Source organism: Pseudorasbora parva, chromosome 25, assembly GCF_024679245.1.
Source record: "Pseudorasbora parva isolate DD20220531a chromosome 25, ASM2467924v1, whole genome shotgun sequence".
In the NCBI taxonomy this organism is placed as follows: domain Eukaryota; kingdom Metazoa; phylum Chordata; class Actinopteri; order Cypriniformes; family Gobionidae; genus Pseudorasbora; species Pseudorasbora parva.
The window spans coordinates 31,781,856-31,804,349 of NC_090196.1; the positions used below are offsets into that span (position 1 = coordinate 31,781,856).

Consider the following 22,494-nt stretch of genomic DNA (forward strand, 5'->3'; position numbering starts at 1 on the left):
TTCTCGCTGAGGTGTAGCAACTCCAACTAAACAGTGAGCTAAACTCTCTCTATTCATGAACACAAAGAAATCCTGAGTTCTTTGTATGCAGATTTATTTTCTTCACATTGTTTTGAATCCATACATATGAGATGAGTGATGAGAGACGAGAGAATGAAAAAGCGATGCTTCTACTGGGGAATCAACAGGAAGGATGCATTTTCTATGGAGCAATGAACATCTGCATTCATTACAGTCTGCCGTATCTAACGCGATTTCCTACTTCCGGTATTGACTCAGTAAACAAACGTCAAAATAAAAGTCTGCATGAAACTGAAAGTATATCAAAATTAAATGCATAAAAATTATACTTAGATGACTGAAAGGCAGAACACTCCCCGTCTGACCTTAAAGGTCACTATTAACTATAAAATGTCTCTGTACCACAAAAACCTCAGGTAGTTCCTGTGGTCTCTGCGGACAAGAAAGCAGTGGAACATCTGCTGTATGTCAGCAATCACTGCTACCTGTTCCTTGCGGAAGCGGATCAACACCCCAATGAGTGAGTTATTGAGGTCTGGGCCTGACAGAAGAACACCATTTAGGGATGTGTCAAAGTACTTTGCGCTGGAGTCAAACACCACACGGATGCTTCCAGGCTTTTGCGGGTGGTAGACTCCGAAAGTAGGCAGGTACCAACATTCTTCATTCTCCTCCAGTGGCGGAGCCACTTCTGCATGTTTGTTGTCAAATATTTTCTTCATGAATTCTAGAAACTGATCCCTCATTTCAGTTTTTCTCCACAGCGTTTTCTCCAGGGAGGTGAAGCGAGTGAACACCTGTTCACGGTTGTTGGACAAACGTTGACGGGGAACTCTAAAGGGGAGAGGAGCGACCCAGTTGTTTGACGTATCTCTATACATTTCTTGGTCCATGATTTCCAAAAAGATTGTGTCCTCCATGGAATGGGCAGGTTTGTTGTCAGACTCGGTCTCGTTGAAGACCTTTAGTCCAAGGGACTCTAACGATGCCTTGTGTGGTTTGTTCTTCTGCTCCCTGCCAAGGGACACATCCTCAATCAGCTTCATGAAGCCTTCACATGGTCTTAGAATAGAGGGTCGGCCATTCTCTAGCACACTTGTCTTGAACGCGCTCACAGCTGGCTTGTGTGCATTCCCAAGGCACACGTCTCCTACCAGGACCCATCCCAAATCCAGTCTTTGTGCAAAAGGGGCGTTGTGAGGTCCGCTCACTTGCTGTCGGACTTTATGGACTCTCACAATGTCTCTGCCTAGCAAGATGAGGATTTCTGCCTTGGGGTCGAGTTCTGGTATGTGTTCTGCTACACTTCGTAAGTGTGGATGATAACGGGCTGCTTCAGGCGTTGGTATTTCAGAGCGATCATTGAGAATGTCATTACACTCAATTAGCGGTGGTAGCAATAGGCTAGTCTGCCCATCAAGCGATTCGACCTGGAAGCCCTCTGCCTTTCTGCCTGACGTCTCCACCAATCCAGCACAGGTCTTCAGTGAGTAGGGGAAAGGTTGGCCCTTGATATTGAAAAGTTTGAAGAAATCTGATCGCACCAGTGAACGGTTACTTTGATCATCCAGAATAACGTACATGTTGATTGCCTTCTCATGTTGACCTTGAGGGTATATTCGTACCAGACAGATCTTTGAGCAGGATCTTGCTGTTCGCTCTGGACCACATACCTGGGTGCAGTGTGAGGAGATGGCTGTGCTGCTGCTAGCATGCTCCTCTTCCTCCCCGCCATTGTCTGGTGGGGGTGTAGACCTTCTGTAGACTTGAGGTGGTGGACCTGGATGCATGGCAGCATGATGTCGGTCGCTGTCACACTCCATGCACTTTACTGTTGCCTTACAGTCTCTTGCAAGATGACTAGCTGATGTGCAGCACTTGAAACAAATTCCATTCTCCTTGAGAATACTCTTTCTTTCTTCAAGAGACTTTCTTCTAAATACTCTGCATTTCCTTAGCGAATGTGGTTTGTTGTGAATGGGACAGTTTTTCTCTGGGCCACTGGGCTTTCTCTCAGGTGAGTTCGCAGTTGGGTCTTTACTTGAAGAGATGTTGGTCTTGTGAACCGATATTTTCCTTCCATAATTATTTGAGACTACTTTCTCTGACTTCAGTCCATTGTTGCTGGTGCATGGAAGGATGAAACTGGGATCATTCCTCCGGCGTGCTTCATGGCAGATGAAATCTGCAAAGTAATCGAATGGGGGGAAGTGGCCGTTGTTGTCCTCTTTAAATTTTGAGCCAACTGAGAGCCATTTTTCCTGTAGCCCATAAGGGAGTTTCTCCAATATGGGCCCAATGCCCCTGGCGGTATCCAGGTAGGCCAATCCTGTGAGGTAACCTTCTTCTCTGGCACTTTGGAGTTCCATAAGAAGATCGCCTAGGTCTCTCAGCTTCCCATAATCTTTGGTCGATATTCTTGGGAATTCATCCAACCTCTTAAAGAGCGACTTCTCCATTACTTCAGGAGCAGCGTAGCACTCTTGGAGGCGATCCCAGGCCTTTCTAAGTGCTACATCTGGGTTTCCGACATGCACAGAGCGAATCCTTCTGATGTGTTTCACGGACTCTGGTCCGAGCCATTTAATCAGCAAATCTAACATTTCAGTGGAGGTGAGTCCTAAGCCGGTAGTAGAATTGCTGAATGATGATTGCCATGCTAAATAATTTTCAGGTTTATCATCGTATTGGTAGAGACTTGTACTTACTAAATCACGTCGAGCTAGGTAACGTGCCAGGTGTTCTGTTTCAGGTGTCACGTTTGCGATGGGTGGTACATACACAGGCATGTATGATGGAGCTGTTGCTTTAAGTGGTGACTTGCGAGGATGATATATTGTCTTGGGTTTTGCGGGGTATCCGCAGTCACTAGTAGGTGTTTTGTGATGTTCGTCATATCTTACCAGACCTGTATAACCTCCATTAAGTGGTGTGCTGATCTGCTTTACATCCCTGAATTTAGCATGGTCGCTGAAGAATGGCTTTTCCGGTGCTGTGTTATGCTCAGATGGTCTGTTATAAGTTTCAACCTCTCCTTGCCCTTCCTGTAACTGTAAGTTGCATTCTGGTAGAGGATTCCATGTAGCGTAGCTGCCTTCGGACAATACTGCCTCAGGTAATGTTGCATGGGCAGATGCTTGAGTTCGTGCTATACTATGTACAGCTTGCGCTTCAATATATTCATTAGTGCGTGTTACGATTTCATTTCGTAATTTAGCTTGAGAAGATACATCGGTCTTGATTGAATCTTCTAGATCTAGTTCAGCCGCTTCTAATGCCTCAGCTTGGGCAATGGCTGCGGCCGCCTCTCTTTGAAGTTCAAGTGCGCCTAGTTTAGCTTCTAGCTTCGCTTTTCCTAATTGTAGTTCTGCTTCCTTCTCTGCACTTTGTACCTTCAGCTCTGCTTCTTTCTCAGCAAACGCAGCTCGTGCCTTTGCTGCCTCTGCTTTAGCGCGCGCCCTCACTGCAGCGCTTGATGCCGATGAGTGAGAGCTCTTTGATTTTCTTGTGCGTGCAGATGCATCGTCAGTCCTTTCTAATTCCATTTTACTAACTTGCTTCTCAAGACGTTGAAACTCCAGCTGGATTACGCTTTTTCACTGTACTGTTCTCGCTGAGGTGTAGCAACTCCAACTAAACAGTGAGCTAAACTCTCTCTATTCATGAACACGAAGAAATCCTGAGTTCTTTGTATGCAGATTTATTTTCTTCACATTGTTTTGAATCCATACATATGAGATGAGTGATGAGAGACGAGAGAATGAAAAAGCGATGCTTCTACTGGGGAATCAACAGGAAGGATGCATTTTCTATGGAGCAATGAACATCTGCATTCATTACAGTCTGCCGTATCTAACGCGATTTCCTACTTCCGGTATTGACTCAGTAAACAAACGTCAAAATAAAAGTCTGCATGAAACTGAAAGTATATCAAAATTAAATGCATAAAAATTATACTTAGATGACTGAAAGGCAGAACAGACCTAATATTGTGTTGGTCCCCCTTTTGCTGCCAAAACAGCCCTGACCCGTCGAGCTATGGACTCCACTAGACCCCTGAAGGTGTGCTGTGGCATCTGGCACCAAGATGTTAGCAGCAGATCCTTTAAGTCCTGTAAGTTGTGGGGCAGGGCCTCCATGGATCGGACTTGTTTGTTCAGCTCATCCCACAGATGCTCGATTGGATTGAGATCTGGGGTATTTGGAGATCGAGTCAACGCCTCAAACTGGTTGTTGTGCTCCTCAAACCATTCCTGAAGCATTTGTGCTTTGTGTCAGAAGCATTATCCTGCTGGAAGAGCCACAGCCACCAGGGAATACCGTTTCCATGAAAGGCTGAACATGGTCTCAGCAATGCTTAGGTAGGTGGAGCGTGTCAAAGTAACATCCACATGGATGGAGGACCCAAGGTTTCCAAGCAGAACATTGGCCAAAGCATCACACTGCCTCCGCCGGCTCGCCTTCTTCCCATAGTCCCACTTGTTGCCTGATATATCCCACCCACTAACAGGTGCTGTGACGAAGAGATAATCAGTGTTATTCACGTCATCTGTCGGTGGTCATAATGTTATGCATTTTATATATATATATATATATATATATATATATATATATATATATATATATATATATATATATATATATAATTTGTTTATTATTTTTCACGTTATTTACAGCCCTTACAAACACTTTTAAGATTTTAATCAGGACATTATTTGTGTATTTGTAAAGGTCTTAGTTGGTTTAAAAGTTCATAAGTATAACAAAACAAGCATGCAAACCATCTGTAACTGACATGTTTACTCTGCTGCCGTTATCGCACACACTAAAAGCTTTTCTGGTCTTCTGGAAAAAAAAACCTTTCCTGCGCTCTTTAACTTAATAAGCACAGATTGTGTCCTCTCTTCCCTCTGTCTCTGTCCTGTGTGTCTCTGGAATGATAAAGATCTGCTGTTTTGGGGCTGTTAGACACTTGCATAACATTACTGATGTGTTCTGATGGCCATAGCCTGACCCTCACTGTCCTTCACTCGTGTGTGTGATCTTGTATTAAGCGAAGCAAATTAAAGGGTTAGTTCACCCAAAAATGAACTTCATGTCATTAACTCCTCTCCCTAATGTCGTTCCACACCCGTAAGACCTCCGTTCATCTTCACACACAGTTTAAGATATTTTATATTTAGTCCGAGAGCGTATGCAAGTGTATGCACACTATACTGTCCATGTCCAGAAAGGGAATAAAAACATCATCACAGTAGTCCATATGAGACATCAGTGGGTTAATTAGAGTCTCTTGAAGCAGAGAAAATACATTTGGGTCTAAAAATAACAAAAACTACGACTTTATTCAGCATTGTCTTCTCTTCCGGGTTTGTTTTCAATCCTCAAATAAAGATTTGAACGGTCATTTTTGGGTGAACTAACCCTTTAAGTATCTAACACGACTGCAAAGCCATCAAACGTTCCTCCTGAGAGTAATCTCACATATGTCTCCTCTAGGGCTTCAGAAGAAATATTTACAGATTCTCATTGCTTTCCATATTCATTTTGTAAAGCACTTTTCGCAATACATATCAAAGCAGTTTTGCTAATTATTTGAGGAAATAGAGAAGAAACATCTGAGACAGTTGCTGATGCTTCAGAGAAACATTACGGGAAGCTCCCTTAAATCTCCTGAAGCGCTGTGACCCGAGGTTTGTCAGCCAGGTTTGCTCCAATCCTTGTTCTGTTCAGAACAATGAGCGTCCTGTTATCCAATCAGCTGATGGGCATCGGGTCAGGGGGCGGGACAAGTAAAGGTCCCTCAGGTCATATAGAGTATTTTATTGGCTGGAACAGATGGCTCGCTTTCTCCAGATCATTTTGGAAGTCACCTTATCTCACAGAGGTCACGTTTAACAATAGTGAAGAGAACAAAGATATGAAAAGACCCTGAAATTAAGGTTGTAAACACGGCAACTGTCCGATTTACTGTTTGTGGTTGATTTTAAGTGGTGTTACTAGTTTCTATTGTTCCCGTTTGTGTTACATACATGAATGATTCTTCAAATCAAATAGCTTGTTTTCTAAGCATGCATACAGATGTTAAAAGATGTATAAGTTATATTATACATATTTACAAATGATGTACTCCGACTGCACTTGACCTAGAATAGATCACTTCAGCTCAGCTACACAAGGCATGCTCAAACTTTGGCATTCCCTTTTTCCTTTCATTCTCTCTCCTTTGCATTTTCAGAAAGAGAGAGGGGGGAATGCTGATGTTGCTCCGCAAACATGTGACTCGACACACACACACACACACACACACACACACACACACACACACACACACACACACACACACACACACACAAACGCAGACAGATGAAAATAATTTAGGACTGTAAGTCGACTGAGAGCAAGAGAGAAGATAGAAAGAAGAAGAAAAAGACAGCAAACTGAAGAAAGGCAGATGAACTGTATATATTTTATGATAATTTTATTTGTAATTTCTTTGTATTTTATTTGAATTATTTACAATTAAAATCATTTTATCCTATATGGGAAATTTAGGCATGTGCCTTGGCAATACATTCTTTATCAGACAGAAGTTCTTTCTGTCAGAGTACACTCTAAAAAATTCTGAGTAAAAAACAACCCAATGTTGGGTCAAATATGGACTAACCCAGCGGTTGGATTGTTTTAACCCAGCGATTGGGTTGTCTTAAGCAAATATTTAACCCAACCGCAAGATTAAAACAACCCAATCACTGGGTTAAAACAACCCAATTGCTGGGGGTCCATATTTGACCCAACATTGGGTTAAAACAACCCAGCATTTTTTAGAGTGTACCATTGTTACTTCATTTGATTAATTGGCGTTATTTTGTTTTATATAATTTGTTTGTTCTATTTTATTTTGTAATTATTGATTTTAAATAAAATATATTTTATTATATTATTTTAATTTTATTTTGTATTAATTATCCATTTAAAACATTATATTATTTTTATTTTATTATATTTGTTTTTAACAATTTTAAATGTTTTTTTGTTGTAATTTATTTCATTTTATGTATAATTTTTTTATTAGTTAATTTAATTATTTTATTTTTTGTAATTTTTTAATCAATAATATTATATATATATATATATATAGACGGTTTCATCGAACGCACGCGCGTTGCTACGGTTACGCGCCTGGCCCGAAGTTAACTTCCGGTCTGTGTCTGTTTGTATGGCGCACTACTCAGTAGAAATACATTTTGACGTACTATTCTTGGTTAACATGATATAAATATTAAAAATCAAGCAGAGAGCACATGACACAAGTTTCCCAACATTATTCTTATATTATGAAACAAAGAAACATGTTATGCCGACGCATTGCATAATTGAAAGGCGAGTGCGCATGCATTTATATAGGCTACTGTGAACCCACCGGTAAAATTATGTTCGTTCAAATCCAGCTCAGACATGACATAAATCTGTAGCTTACTATACTTGTTGTAGCCATTAAACAATGTTTTTTTTTTTTTCATATTTATGTTTAAATATTATAATATTATTTTTAGATTTCATCTGATTATGATAGGCTATAAGTGCAAAGATGCGAGTGGGTCAGAAATGATTTTGGTGGTTATATTTAGTTTAATATTAAGTTTTGTTTTGTAAAAAGCCTTTCTTTCGTTTTGTACAAATTGTCTCTTAATTTTAATAAAGGGTTATTCGGTTAATTGCATGTATTTAATTAATAAGAAATAAATAAGTAGACTAGGTCGCGGAAGCCATCGCTTTCATCATGAACCGAAGCGCGTCTCAAACTGAAACTCGGCAGGCTTGCCTCACAGACATGAGGAATAGCCTAATATGTGTAGAAACGAAAAGATTTAAATAAGCACATGGTCGTTTTCTCTAATGATTTCAAAAACATCTTGTAGTGCTTGCTTGTAGTTATCAGTAGCTGTACTGTTATATTCTATTATATGATTTTGTCATTTCACACGGTGGCCAATTTAAATGTTACCAACTAAATGAGACATACTGAGTTTATAATTAAATTTATTAATTGCGTTTAATTATTGCATCTAAAGATTTTTCACGTGAATAAAGGCAAATAGATTTGCACACTTTGTTTAATCACTGGTCTAGTCTGTTAAACTTGTCAGAAGTTCTCGTTTCTAATCTGCCCTCGTGGTCTATTTTTTCTCTCATCAAAACCGAATACCATCAGTGGTTGTACATCAAGAGCAGGAACAGTTTTTGTGCGTTTTGTTTCGCGATCTGACCGGAACAAACAGAAAGTCTCTGCAACGGCGTTAAGCGTTAGATTAAAGCGCTCGTCTGTGTGAAGATTGCATGAGCCGCGTTTGCTGCATTGAACTGCATTGTTTGTATTAGTTAGGTTAATCCGTGAAGCAAGATGTTTTAAAAAAAGTGGTAGGGACATGTCCCACCTGTCCCACCCGCAAATTACGCCTATAAGTTAAAAAATTGGTTGATTGACGCCAATCGGACGTTCATGTTTTTTTTTCCGTCTATTTGAAAGTTCGGCTAATAAACATGGTCATTTTTTTTTAAGTTACATAAACTGCTTTCAGGAGTTTTTGACCGGCATATCATCAAAATGTCCGGCACCATTTTTTTCTAGCGGAAACTCTGGGATCAACGTGACGGTGAGTAATGAATGACAGGATTTTCAGTTTTGGGTGACCTACCCTTTAAGTGGGGCGTTTTCCCACTCTATATTAAAGACATAAATGGGAGATTATTTATAATAAACATGCTGAAACAAAAAAAAAATCTATACATTAAGATAATGGTGCACAATCAAAATTAAAGATGCTAACGCATAAGAAAGATAACGCATCCTCTGGTGTTATTGATGTCTACCGGAAGTTAAGTTTGGGCCACAAAAGCGCGCATGCGCAGTAGCGTTTGTTTATGTTGTTACCGTTGAAACCGTCTATATATATATATATATATATATATATATATATATATATATATATATATATATAATTTTTTTTAAATTTATTTTTTATTTTATTTGTCAGTTCTTCTGCAGTACCAGAAGTTTTGGATGCTTTACATGAATTGCTCCTCAAAATAAGAGGGCTCTCACCACACCAAAGTGTGAAACTCCACAGCACAACAAACGCTCTCATTATTGCCCTTGGCCGACGCTCAGAAAAACCACCAATGATGCCAAGCAATACTCGCCCACAGATGATCAACACATTGAGTACCACTGGAGCCCACCGGCACACCAGAGGCCTAATCATCTCGAAATAGCACAGTTTGGTAACCTTTACGTCATCTGAGCTGGAGAGGACGGTTTTTACGGCCGGCTCCAGTGGTGGCAGAATGCTGGGAATGTGGGTTAATCGTTGAGGTCTTGCACATGTGGAATGGCGCTCGGCGAACGTGGAAACAGATGGGGTTCGTTTATGTTGCACCCCCGCTCGTGTCCCATGGACATTGTCATACTTCCGTTTGGCAGAGAACAAAAAGAACAGACGCACACGTACACACTCGACAATCCTCTCCAAATGTGTTGGTTAAGTGGTAACACCTGTGCCAAGGGTTCGGCTCGCTCGAAAACAGACCCGAGTGCTTAGCAAGTTCTTTATTGGCCGGCTGATAATTACTGGCTCTTTTAAAACACAGAGCAGAGAGAAGTAGGAGGTCGGGGGTCACGTCAAGTTCCTATTTTCTTCAGTTTGGTCTCCCTTTTTGACCTCGATATTATTGTACACAACGTTTCTCTCTTAGCTATTTGTTCAGATCCCTAACCCCCATGAGTGACAGTAATAGTGATGATTTCCTAAATTAAGCAAAATTGGGATTTTTGTTTCAGATATGTTTGTAACTACAGTAACAGTCTGGAGTAAACTCTCTGACTGTAGACTTTTGTGTTTGGGTTGTGAGTCATTCAGCCATTCATCCACGCCTGTGTCATGAGGATTCAGCTCTTTGATTAAACGGATGACTGTTGTAAATGTCCAATATTTCTTAACCTAAAGTCAGGGCTGTCATTAGGGCGGTGCAACTGGTGGGGTGGGGTGGGCCAAAATATGCTATATTGATATTTAGTAAATATATTCATATAGAATGGTATGGCATTTCAAGCAATTTCAATGAATAGCATGATGCTATATGTCCTTGAAACTATATTTCTCTGTTAATTATCCAAAAATACAAATTTCTGTGTGTGTGTGTGTGTGTGTGTAGGATGCCATCTGCTAGCACCATGACTGGCGGGAGAGCGCTGCTGCTCTGTACAAACACTGAGGACTGCATCTACCAATCAGCAAACGGGTAAGTCCTTTAATTTCCTGCTGCTGTTGTTAAAATTGAAGTGTTCCAGCCTTCCATACCAATTGAATTGAGTGTGAATTTGGAACTATCTGTTCAATCAAACTAAGAAAGCATTATTTAATGTTAAATGTTTTTGTAGTTCCTTTTGGTCCCATTAATCGTTAAAAATTATTCACATGATAAATGCCCTCAATCAATGATTTCTACTTAACCAACTGGTGCTGTTCGATCCTTTTTGACAGCATTTTTTTGGTAAAAATGTTTTACTTGGTACGAAACTTGGTAAATGTTTTGGCTCTGGCTGTGTGAACACACACACACACACACACACACACATGTTGGTCTATGTGGTTTACAGGGACTCTCCATAGGCGTAATAGGTTTTATACCGTACAAACCGTATTTTCTATCCCCTTACACTGCCCCTGCCCCTAAACCTACCCATCACAGGAAACATTCTGCATTTTTACTTTCTGAAAAAAACATCATTTAGTATGTTTTTAAGGCCATTTGAATTATGAGGACATTTGATATGTCCTCATAAACCACATTTATAGTGTAATACCAGTGTAATACCCATGTAGTTAAACAAATTTGTGTCCTCATAAACCACATAAACAGGCTCACACACACACACACACACACACACACACACACACACACACACACACACACACACACACACACACACACTGCCCCTAAACCTACCCATCACAGGAAACATTCTGCATTTTTACTTTCTCAAAAAAACTCCTTCTGTGTGATTTATAAGATGTTTTCCTCATGGGGACCTAAAAATGTCCCCACAAGGACAAGGATTTTGGATATTGCCATCTTTGTAGGGACATTTTGTCCCCATAACGTAGGGATTACCAGCCGACACACACACACAGATAAAAAAAAATCATGGACATGATTGGAAAAGATTAAATGGTCCTGAAAAACTGAAAAATCTGGTAGAAGCGTTTGGTAATGCACCCAAACACATTCTTACTGAAAGCTAATTTTTTGATATATCAGCCTCAAATTTGGAGCATAGCTTGTTTTTTTCTCACAGTTTCTGAGTACAATGTGTTTTAGACAATATCTTTTTTTTTTTTTTTTTTTTTTTTAATAAAATTAAAACTAAAACAAAAACATTTTTCATAATAATAAATATAAAACTTTTTTAAGTTCACTTTTTAAAAATGTTTTTATATCATCAATCTAAAGTGTCTTAAAAAAAAAAAAAAAAAACTAGTCTGTGAAAAAAAGTCTGTGCTCCAATATATTATAACTAATGCATGAATATAACTTAGTTCCATAAACTCCCCGAGAATATAAAATATCAAATAAAAACATTATTGAACTAAAATATAGTACGATAATTTCTTTGAAATAAAAATAAATTTTTGACTGTACGTGGACAGTACCACAGTACCAATTAAATAAAAAAATTAAATTACATACAGTTTGTGAAACCAAATAATAACCGGGGTGGAAATTGGACACTTTTATGACTTTTATTTAATAAACAAGCCTGAAATACACAGTGGACTCTTATTTTGTAATGATTATGCTTTCTTAATGCTTTCTTATTTCAAATTCAGATGAGATAAAATTATACCAATTTCTATTGTAATATGTAATACAACATATTACGATATAAACACCGTAAAGTGAACATTGTCATAATTGATCAGCATTAGTTTATAAGCAATCACTAGCCATAAATGTGTGCTATTCATCGACTGTGAACTGATCTAAAGCAGTCTGAAGCATTGTCAAGCCCTGACCAGAGCCCAGAGGGTTAAAAAAATAAAGTACATTTGTTTTGCATAATGCTTTATCCACACCAATAAGTGTCAGTTTACAGTTCAGGACCATAGAGCAAAGAATTACTCTGTGCACCTTTAATAAACTACTGGTTGATTGATTTTTATATTCCTGTAAATCGATGAGACTTCAACCGTGTCTAACACAGATATCGGCTAATAAAACAGCGTACGACTAAAGGTGTAACTCTAAGCTAGCATGTTCTTTTTTGGGACTTCGATTTCGTCACTGTTTCCTTAGGATGATAAATTCATAGCCATAAGATCTTTTAGTCCATGCTTAAGTTTCCCAGTAAACAGACTGTGCCACATCCCTCATACACTGGAAAACTAAACTAAACATGTTCAGTAAACACTGATAGACTTCATAAACATCCCCAGGTGGGATATTGAGGGTGATTTTGGGACAAGCCTAACTGTGAAAGTTATTTTTACTGAAGGCTAATTAAACCCCTTTGGTTCTGCCAACCCGTGGTGGTTTGGAATGCCATAGTGTGTTAGTAAGAGACTTAAAACCTGCAGAAGAATGGGCGAAATGAGTGAGCTCATTTTAATGATGTACTTTTCGGTACACTGAGGCGTAGTGTGTATCTCCAGCCAGATTGAAACAACGTCAAAAATAGAGAGAACTCTCCATGTTCTGCTATCACCAAATGCTATTTCCTCAGCTTACTGTACAATGTCCCCAATCCTGTTATCTCCACCAGGAAGAGGAGACTTTGGATTCGATCCTGGCGGATGATGGATGATGTGCAATGCGAGAGTTTGAGCAGGCCTATTCCCGAAGGCGACAAGAAAGAGACAGTCACATATTTTGTTCTGCACACTCCTCATTTTCCTCTTTCCTAACTCCTCTCACCCCCTGTCTCTGCCTCTCTCTCGCGTCTTTTCTTTGGGGTTTTGGAGCTTGACCTACTTTTTCCTCTTGGCTGCCTTGAGCTTCATGAAATGAGATACATTAGCCAGAAAGAGGAAAGACACAACATGCCAAAAGAAAGTGTTTAAAGTTTATTTGAATTTTCTGAGAGCTAACAGTTTGTATTTGAAAAGAGGTATCACTATTTGGAGGCATATTGGTCAAGATATTGTGGCGTTTCTAGGTTCACTTTTCCTCTGTTTGTTTTGTTGGCACAATGTCATAGATGGAATCCAAGGCTGTGTTTATTGACTGAGCCAATTAAAAAAAAGAGAAAGATGCACGCCTGTCCCTTGAACTTTGGCCCATTCGTGCAAGCTCATTAGGTCAAACATTCTCCGAGGAGTTGTGCTTTCAGAAGGACTTGAGGTTGATTCATAAACAATTTGATGTGCTGATGGGGACTCACTTGTGCAGTGAAAGGCTTGTGTTTAATGCCTTCAGAGGAAATAAGACACGCTGTTCTGCATCTGCATCTCATTTGAGCTCTAAAATTTGTATTTAAAAAGTCATTTTAATTCGTTGCACCATTGAAAGTCTAGACAATGCAATTAATACCACCAATACCAAAGGGGAAACTCTGAAGATGTTTGATGAATGCTGAATACTGTCTAAATTAGTAGACTGCGTTGTTTGCAATTTCGTGGTTGTGTAATTTTGTGCGAATTATGTTTTTGAAATGTGACCTTCAAATGCACAGACTCTATAATTGCTATCTAATCACGTAATGACTGTCTTGATGACTTTAGCATCTTTCCTGTGGTCTCTTCAGGCTCCACTGCTGCGGACTGAAGCTTGACCAAGCCCAATCTGTGGTGCTTCAGCGGCCAGACCTGTGTGGGGTTGGGGACAGTCTCTCATCTCTGAGCAACCTCAGCCGAAGCCCAGGAGACAACATCATGCTTGCCCACAAGAGTTCCTCCAATCCTCGGCCCATTGAGAACGGCTTGGGCGGCTGCACCAAGTCCCCCAAGACTCCCTCAGGACTTAAAAGCACTGCCAGCATTCGGGACAAGATCTCCCAATGGGAAGGTAAAACCGAGACCACTGGGGCAAACCCCCAGACGCCGGGACCGAAAGAGACTGAAGGTGGGAAGAAGATGGTACAGCCGGAAGTACAAAGGAAAGACAGCAAGAGACTTTTCAACTGGGATAGACAGAACTGTGGCAAAGAGAATGGTAGCAAGTTTGGGGAACCTCTGCACACTTCTGAGGACAAATCCCCATCGGGGAAAACGACAGAAACTTGTCAGGACAAAAAATCAGTGCTGACGCACATTAAAAAACTTGAGAAGGCGATGAAGGAGACCCCTTCCAAATCATCCTTGTCTATGCCAGGCAACTATTTCTGTCCAGCTTCCAAAGAGGAGCAGGAAGAGGCGGAGAAAAGGACTGCAGAGCCGATCTTCGGCACGCTAGATGTGATGAGATCTGGCCGTCGATCTCGGGACCCCGAGAACGTCTACAGTGAACCTGGAGCTCCTTCCATTAACCCTTTACCAAAACCTCAAAGAACCTTTCAGCACCACACACAGACAAAAAACCCCGGGGACAACCACGGTTTTGTCAAGGGTAAACGAAATCTTCCCCCTTTACCTTCCATACCTCCCCCACCCCTTCCATCCTGTCCTCCACCACCAGGGGTCCTTAGAAGACCATCCGGACGAGCTCGAGACACTAATAACAGGTAAGAAGATGGATATTTGGTGAATTTCAGCCAATGTGACTTTGAGAATGAGCTCAGAGTTTGGATTGGATCAAGACAATTTCAGGAAAACCAATCTACGCTGCAAAAAACACTCTTCTTATTTAGTATTTTTTTCTTGTTTCCAGTCTAAATATCTAAATATTCGTAAATCAAGATGTATTTACTAGATAAGTACAATGACATAAGATATTTTTGCTTGTTTTCTGGAGGAAAATATCAAAATGAAGTGAGTTTTTTCTTAAAACCAGCAAAATTATCTGCCAATGGGGTGAGAACATTTTTATAAAAAATTCATCTTGATTTAAGATTTGTTATATATTTAGACTAGAAACAGACACAATAACTTAGAGCATTTTTGCAGTGTAATCAAAGTCCTTTTTGTAATGAAGTCAGTCTATTCGATGGCCATCTACTTCTAGTCTTGCACAACTCGTACAACGCCAAGCTTATGTTTCAAAAACATTCTGACTGAAATGGTATCATAAATTTAGCTTCTTTAATTCACGTCAGTCTGAAATCAATGCTGTGCGAAAACTTTAAAATTAAGGTTTCAACAAGTAGCTTGTCTTCTACTATCTCGGCCTAATGTGAGCGCTAGTTATTAGACGGTTTAATAAACCATCAGTAGCCTCTTGCCTTGATTCACCTTCCTTAGCTTTTGACGATGAATATTTGCATGATATTGATTAGGGCTGTCCCTGACTAAAGATTTTTCTAATTGACTAGTAGTCCTTCATTTAAGCCATTAGTCGACTAATCGCATATTTATATACATTTAATTATTTAAAGCTCCACTGTGTGATATTTTCCCCACCTAGCGGTGTAAAGGTATATGACCATCCAGTGAATAATAGTTTCCGTTCCTCTCAATTCTGATTTCTTTTTAACTCCTACGGTGGCCGATTTAGTCCAAGATTAACATGGCAATCCCCCTCTTCACATTCGACACGGTGCCATCGAGTGTTAAAACGTGAAAGGCGAAGCTTGAATTTACGGGTATGTCCCTCTTTGGCTAATGTACTTTCAAGATGGAGGGTCAACATGGCGACCGGCATTCAAACCCCTCACCCGTATGTATCTTCAATAGCATATTATAAACTTACGAGAATACTTTATTACTTGAAAGAAGTAAATATACATTAATGAGCACATATATTTTTGAAATAACTAAGTGTTTTTAGCTAAGAATAAACTAAAAAAGTTACACAGTGTAGCTTTAAATATATACTGGGAGGAATACTTAACCTTTAATATAAAGAAGTCTCTTTTGCTCGGCCAAGGCTGCATTTATGTTATTAGAAATACAAAAAAAGCTGTAATATTGTCAAATATTATTAAAATATAAAATAACTGTTTTCTATTTGAGTATATTTTAAAATGTCATTTATTTCTGTGATGAATAGAAAGTTCAAAAGAACTGCATTTATCTAAAATATAAAGCTTTTGTAACATTGTACTACCATTTAAATGTTTTGGGTCGGTAATAATTTTTAATTTATTTTTTTGAGAAAGATCTTAAAGAAATGAATACATTTATTTAGCAGGGATGCATTCAACTGATCAAGTGACCGTATTGACATTTATAATGTTACAAAAGCTTTTGAAAGTGTTAATTAAATTGCTGTCCATGGAGGGGTCAGAAAGCTCTCGGATTTCATCAAAAAAAACTTAATTTGTGTGCCAAATACAAGATATACAAAGGTCTTACGGGTTTGGAACGATATGAGGGTGAGGAATTAAATACTGAATTTTCATTTTTGGGTGATCTATCCCTTTAAGCGAATGCATAGCTTGGCGCAAAGCACTGGTAAAAGTAATGATTATAAATATGTCAGGAAAAAATAGCAAGGAAATATTTTAATTATTTAATAAACTAGTCCGTGTCAGCTGCAAAGATGAAGTTGACGATGCTGATTTGCCATCTCCGCTGAGAAATGCTCATATGGACTACATAATCAGAGAGTATTTGTTTTCATTTTGAATTGGTTCATTGAAAAGTAAACAATTTCAAGCTTTATATTTCTCATGTTTGTGAGGAAAGTTTTGGTTCATTTTTGTGATGCGCTTCTGTTCAACTATTTGTTGGGAGTTTACTCAAATAAAAGTAGACCCTCAACAGTTTCGAATGACCAAAACATGGAATATGTTGTTTTCGCCGTTATCATGAAAAAATGCGGCTAATCGCGCAGGCTAATAGTTCAGCTTCAACACTGCACAGTATTATTGATCTGCACTGAAGCTGAACTTGTCACGTAACATACAAAGGAAAACTGGTGCGAGGACTCAAGTGAAAAGGAGTGTATTTATTATAACAAAAAGAAACAAACACAAAACAAAAACCCACAATGGGGCAAAACACATAATCAGAAAACACAAATAAACTCAAAAACATACTGACAGGGAAAGCACGGGGAAACGGGAGACGTAGGCCTAGTTCACACGGACACGGGTATTTTTATAACAGGAGTTTCTCCTCCTGCGTTTAAAAAAAAAAAAATCCCGTCCACACATGCTAGGTTTTAAAGAAATCTTTGTCTACATGAAAACGCAAAAACCCGCGATCAAGAGCATGCCACACCAGCAGGCGGCGATATCACCCTAATCGTAAAGGCATGTTGGCCAATCAGAAGCCTAGAATTTCAATCTGACGTCTCTGTTCCGCAATGTAATAATATACCTGAGCATATCTGTGTACAAGCAGCCCTGTTAGCACAGTTCCTATCAGCAATATGTGGGCTACGTCCGCCATTGCACAGAATCGTCAACAAAGCAGTCAGCGGCGAGCAATCTGACGTCAAACACAGCAGATAACGGCGCACACTCTGACGTCGCAAGGCAAAAACGGTTTTACTGTCCACACGACAACGCTGCAACCGGCGTTTCTGAAAATCCTCACCCTGGCAGGGGTTTTCAAAAATGTTCGGTTTTAGTGACCTGATACTGCGTTTCCGTGTGGACGAATGGCCGAACCGTGTAAAAAAAAGTCACGGTTATAAAAAATACCCATGTTCGTGTGGACAAGGCCGTAGACATACAAGGATCCAACACAGACTGACAAACACAAGGAGCTTATAAAGGGAAGAAATCAAGAGGGAACAGGTGGGAGAAATCAACACTAATCAGATAACAAGGGGGAGGGATCAGACAATGACAGGAGCACATGCTCAGAAGGACAAAACCCACATGTGCACACAAGACCGGACCGGCATGTGACACTGAGCTGGACAATGACTACGTTTACATGGACAGCAGTAATCTAATTATTGACCTTATTCTAAATAAGACAATATTCTGATTAAGGTGTTTACATGAGTTGCTTTTGGAGTACTCCGTTCATGTTCCCGTTTTACATGTGATAGAGCATAGATCGATTATGGCCCGTCATTACGTCCCCATGCCATGTTCTCCAACATCCAATCATAGCATGATTTTGGCAGGTCTGTTAATTTTATGGGCTCAGGAAACCCGCTAACTTCACCTGCGGGTGTCGCTGTTGGACAGTGTTACTTTACATTAAGAAGTATAAAAAACAAGCGTTTTTATAATGTTTTATACATTTACGTTGATTTATTTTTGTAATATTATGTATTGTCTCTTTCTGTTTTTTTGAAGAGACACTACCCCTCTTTCCTCCTTATTGACAGCCTACATTTAGAATAATATCTTTGATTAAAGGGGGGGTGAAACACTCAGTTTCAGTCAGTGTCATGTCAATCTTGAGTATCTATAGAGTAGCATTGCATCCTGCATATCTCCGAAAAGTCTTTATTTTTTTTAATAATTATATAAGAAAGATGCGCTGTTCCGAGTCTTTCCGAAAAAAGCCGAGCGGGTGGGGGCGTGTCGTGTGAGCGGAGCTAAACAATGACGTGTGCGCGCCGCTAGTGTGTTGAGTCGAGCTGTGTCATCCCTAACAGCGGGAAAAAAACTTTATTCAAAATAAAAATATGGCTTTTAATCAGATACAGCCATACATCTATGATCCGGAATCAGACCCAGAGGCTGCAGTTGAACAGGAGCAGCAGCAAAAACGACTAGAGCAGGACGTCTCTATGTGGTACAAGTTATACACTAACTATATAATATGCTTAGCGGCTTGTGTTATTTACATATTTATACTTGAATTATATCGTCGTATTTTTGTCTTTGAAGGTGTACACGTGGGAAGTGCAGTTGTGCACGTGTGTTTGTGTGTTTACGCGTGGTTTGTGTAGACAGTAAGCGGACTAAAAAAAAACACAGACATTTGAAGCAGTCTCACTCACCGCCTGCGGTTCTAACGTTGGGACCTTTATCGTTGGGACTGCTCCATCATTCAGCATTAGGCGATTGGGAAAATCCGGCGTCGAGCTGGGCCTTGTTTATGAAACAGTCGGCACCGAAATGCAGCGAACAGACATAAACATTCGCGCAACTCAGTTGCTGATCCGGAAAAGCAAATTCCATCCACTGTTGCCTTACCGCGGGGTTTTGGGGAATCTGTGCAGGACTGTCTTGGTCTGGCAACCAAAAACGCACTTTTTATGTGACATTGTTATGTGCACATCACCTGTGCAGCGCATCCTACAAGCCAGCGCTTTGATGGGCATAGCCTGTTGCTTTCGCTCTCTCCCTCTCTCTCTCTCTCTCTCTCTCTCTCTCTCTCTCTCTCTCTCTCTCTCTCTCTCTCTCTCTCTCTCTCTCTCTCTCTCTCTCTCTCTCTCCCTCTCTCTCTCTCTCTCTCTCTCTCTCTCCCTCTCTCTCTCTCTCCCTCTCTCGCTCTTCCGGTAGAATTGTCCGTAAGGCCCATACAAGGAAATTCCGCCCCCATTAACGTCAAAGGGGACGCATGATCTCAAAAAACTTGCCGAAACTTATGACTAACCGGAAGTAGTATTTTTGACAAAGAAATACTCCCATCAAACGTCCACCTTAACTTTTGAAACTTTGTCTATGTTTAGTATGGGATTCCAAGTCTTTAACAGTGTAAAAAGCTCAGTATGCATGAAACAGCATTTCACCCCCCCTTTAATGATGAAAAAGGTTTAAAAATCGTGACCGTTTGGATTGTTTTTCCTGCCGTCGAGCCACAGGCGTTCACTGAATGACCCATCTGGTCTGCGATTACAGATACTTATTGTATTTTACTTTTACAATGAGCATAATAATTACAACAAAAATAAAAATATAGAGAGAGGACGCAGTGTTCAGAATGAACAGTCCAGCCAAACCCGCATCGCCCATAGCAGCGCGTTATGGCAACGACATTTCTGACTGACAGATCCGTAAAAGATAAACGGGACTTTTCCGCCATTTGTTACTGGTTTGTAGACGTGGTTATATTAATTATAATTCCAATTCTGTTTTATTGGCCACAATATTATCGATGTTTGTTGAAAGGGGCACTTTTGATTAATTTTCAAAAAGGGCAGAGGCTCGAACTCACAAAGCCTCCCCTCGGCACTTCCCTGGTGTGCGTAACGTTATGTGTCCTGTCACAAAATGCGGCGAAATCTCCGACACAACGTTAATAGTTAGATTAAGGTGTGTACATGTCTGTAATGCTCTCCGATAATGCGACTAAAATAGGCATACTCCACATGTCATAATCCGATTTATGTTTAGTTAGATTATGACTTTAATCAGATTAAGGTAATTAGAAATCGCTGTCTACATTGTAGGCTCTTAATCAGAGTATTGTCTTAATCAGATTAATATCGGAGTATTGTTGTCCATGTAAACGTAGTCAATGACATCATTTTTTGCACAATTGTTTATGGATGAAATTTATAAATTTAATAATTGATGATCTTTGCAATGGAACTGAATCAACACTGAACACTGACTTCAGCTGAACAAATGCCGGAATGCATAATTGTCCTGTTATCACTGCAAAGCCTCTTTAAAGCAATCTGTATTGTATAAAGCGCTATATATAAATAAAGGTGACTTGATGTATTACTTTGGAAGCTTAATAAATCCATACGGCGCATTTGTCAGGATTAAAAAACCTGCAATTCCTTGTCTCATATTGCTCCCATTCCATACGTAGACATGCTCACTGGAGAAATGGCACGTGGACTGAAAAACCTTGCAAATTTAGGAGCCTACCATCTGATTTTTATGTCACACTAATGTGAAAATAAATCTTTTGAAACCAAGACTCCCCTAAAGGATTACCGTCCTCAGTCTTTATGGAGATGCTGTTTTAATGGTAGCATTTATCAGTCTAGCCCAACTATGGAAAAACTTTTGACATTGTGGTGCAATTCTAATCTTGTGTCCTCACTGTGGAAAGGGGGGTCTGTTTTTAATCTAATCTGTGCAAACTCCACTTTTGTTCACCAAAGTCACGTTAAACCAGAGGACCTATAAGTTCTTCAATTTCCCGTGGACTTAATTGGTCTCTTCTAGATCTTCCTATTCATTTTCTTTGTATTTGTTGAACCTGCAGGAAGTCCTACGAGTTTGAAGATCTTCTACAGTCTGCAGCAGAAGGTTGTCGAACAGATTTCTACGATCTATCTAAGCTAGGCCTCACGCGCACTTTATCGGAGGAAAATGTCTACGAGGATATCCTAGGTATGACAATGCACTGCACCACAATTGTACTGGGTAAAACTTGGCTGACTCTTTGACTGTGCACCTGACAGAGCAATTTCCCAGAAGCCCAGGAGCTTGAAACTTTAATTAGGACCAAACTGAGAAAGGCCACCACAAACATTGGTGTTCCTTTCCTCAACCTCGCCAGTGGTCCTCTATGTTTGGGTTACCCCACATCAGTCTTCTCAACAGCATGATGTGAGGTCTAATCCGTGGCTTGGGAAAATTGGATTGGATGCAGGGCTGTGACATTAACAACGAAAGATATGGGACGATACCAGCATTTCCTTCTAGCATTTTGGGCGCTGTTGAAATTTGGGCTTGCATAAACCCCTCTGATTGGCCATTGTTATCGGTATCGGCCAAACTTTTAATGCATCCCTAATATACATAATTTATCAGAATGAAGGCTACATTCGTACAAGTCTTTGCGTATGGTTTGAATGCTACAGATAAAACCACAATAAGCTCATGGAGCAAACATCCTGATGGATGACGCAGAGGAAATAAGAGGGCAGTTTTACTCAAATGCAAATCGGATAAACACATTTTGGTACGCTTTGAAATGTTGCCTTGTGAAATCAATCCGAACTAAGAAGAAAATGCAACATTGTAACAAAAAATGTTCCTATTTTGGAGCAAAGCAAATGATCTACAGGTCTAAATAAAACGCTTTTTTCAGATCTGCAACCCATTTTTGGGTCCTCTTTCCCCCTTCTCATGACCACATCAATATTCTCCTCTTTTACTTCATCCTCATTTTTTCAGCACCCATAAAAACCACAATTGCCAAAGTGCATTTCATCTTGCTCTATTTGTTTTCCATTAGTGCATGCTGAAGGTGTCATCATCGTACAGTTTACACACATGTACTACCCAATAGGGATATCGAAATTATCGAAACATCGCAAATGTACATATCGCGACGGCACGCAATATCTGAATGATTTTAATAGCTACTTCAACATTGTGAAAAGTGTATATTTTAGGTCGGCACATTGCAGAGAATAGACTGGGCACATGACTACTGTTACTAATGTGACTTGCTTGACGTTAAAAAGAGTTATTATACGTAATAACTTGTGAAAAACAACAACTTGCTGTCTGACACACACACACACACACACACACCGAAACGTGGCACAAGCCGC

General features: G+C 39.9%; 1 protein-coding gene across 2 annotated transcripts in view; it reads left to right on the forward strand.

Moving 5' to 3' along the window:
• si:dkey-82f1.1 (DENN domain-containing protein 2A) overlaps positions 1 to 22,494 on the forward strand; it is a 75,631-nt gene that overhangs the window by 23,325 nt on the left and 29,812 nt on the right. For both annotated transcript variants that reach the window (XM_067436470.1, XM_067436469.1), the window contains 3 exons: positions 10,237 to 10,323; positions 13,826 to 14,740; positions 21,195 to 21,322. In XM_067436470.1, coding sequence (XP_067292571.1) covers positions 10,238 to 10,323; positions 13,826 to 14,740; positions 21,195 to 21,322 — 1,129 coding nt within the window. In that variant the 5' untranslated portion in view covers position 10,237. The remainder of the gene's footprint in view (positions 1 to 10,236; positions 10,324 to 13,825; positions 14,741 to 21,194; positions 21,323 to 22,494) is intronic.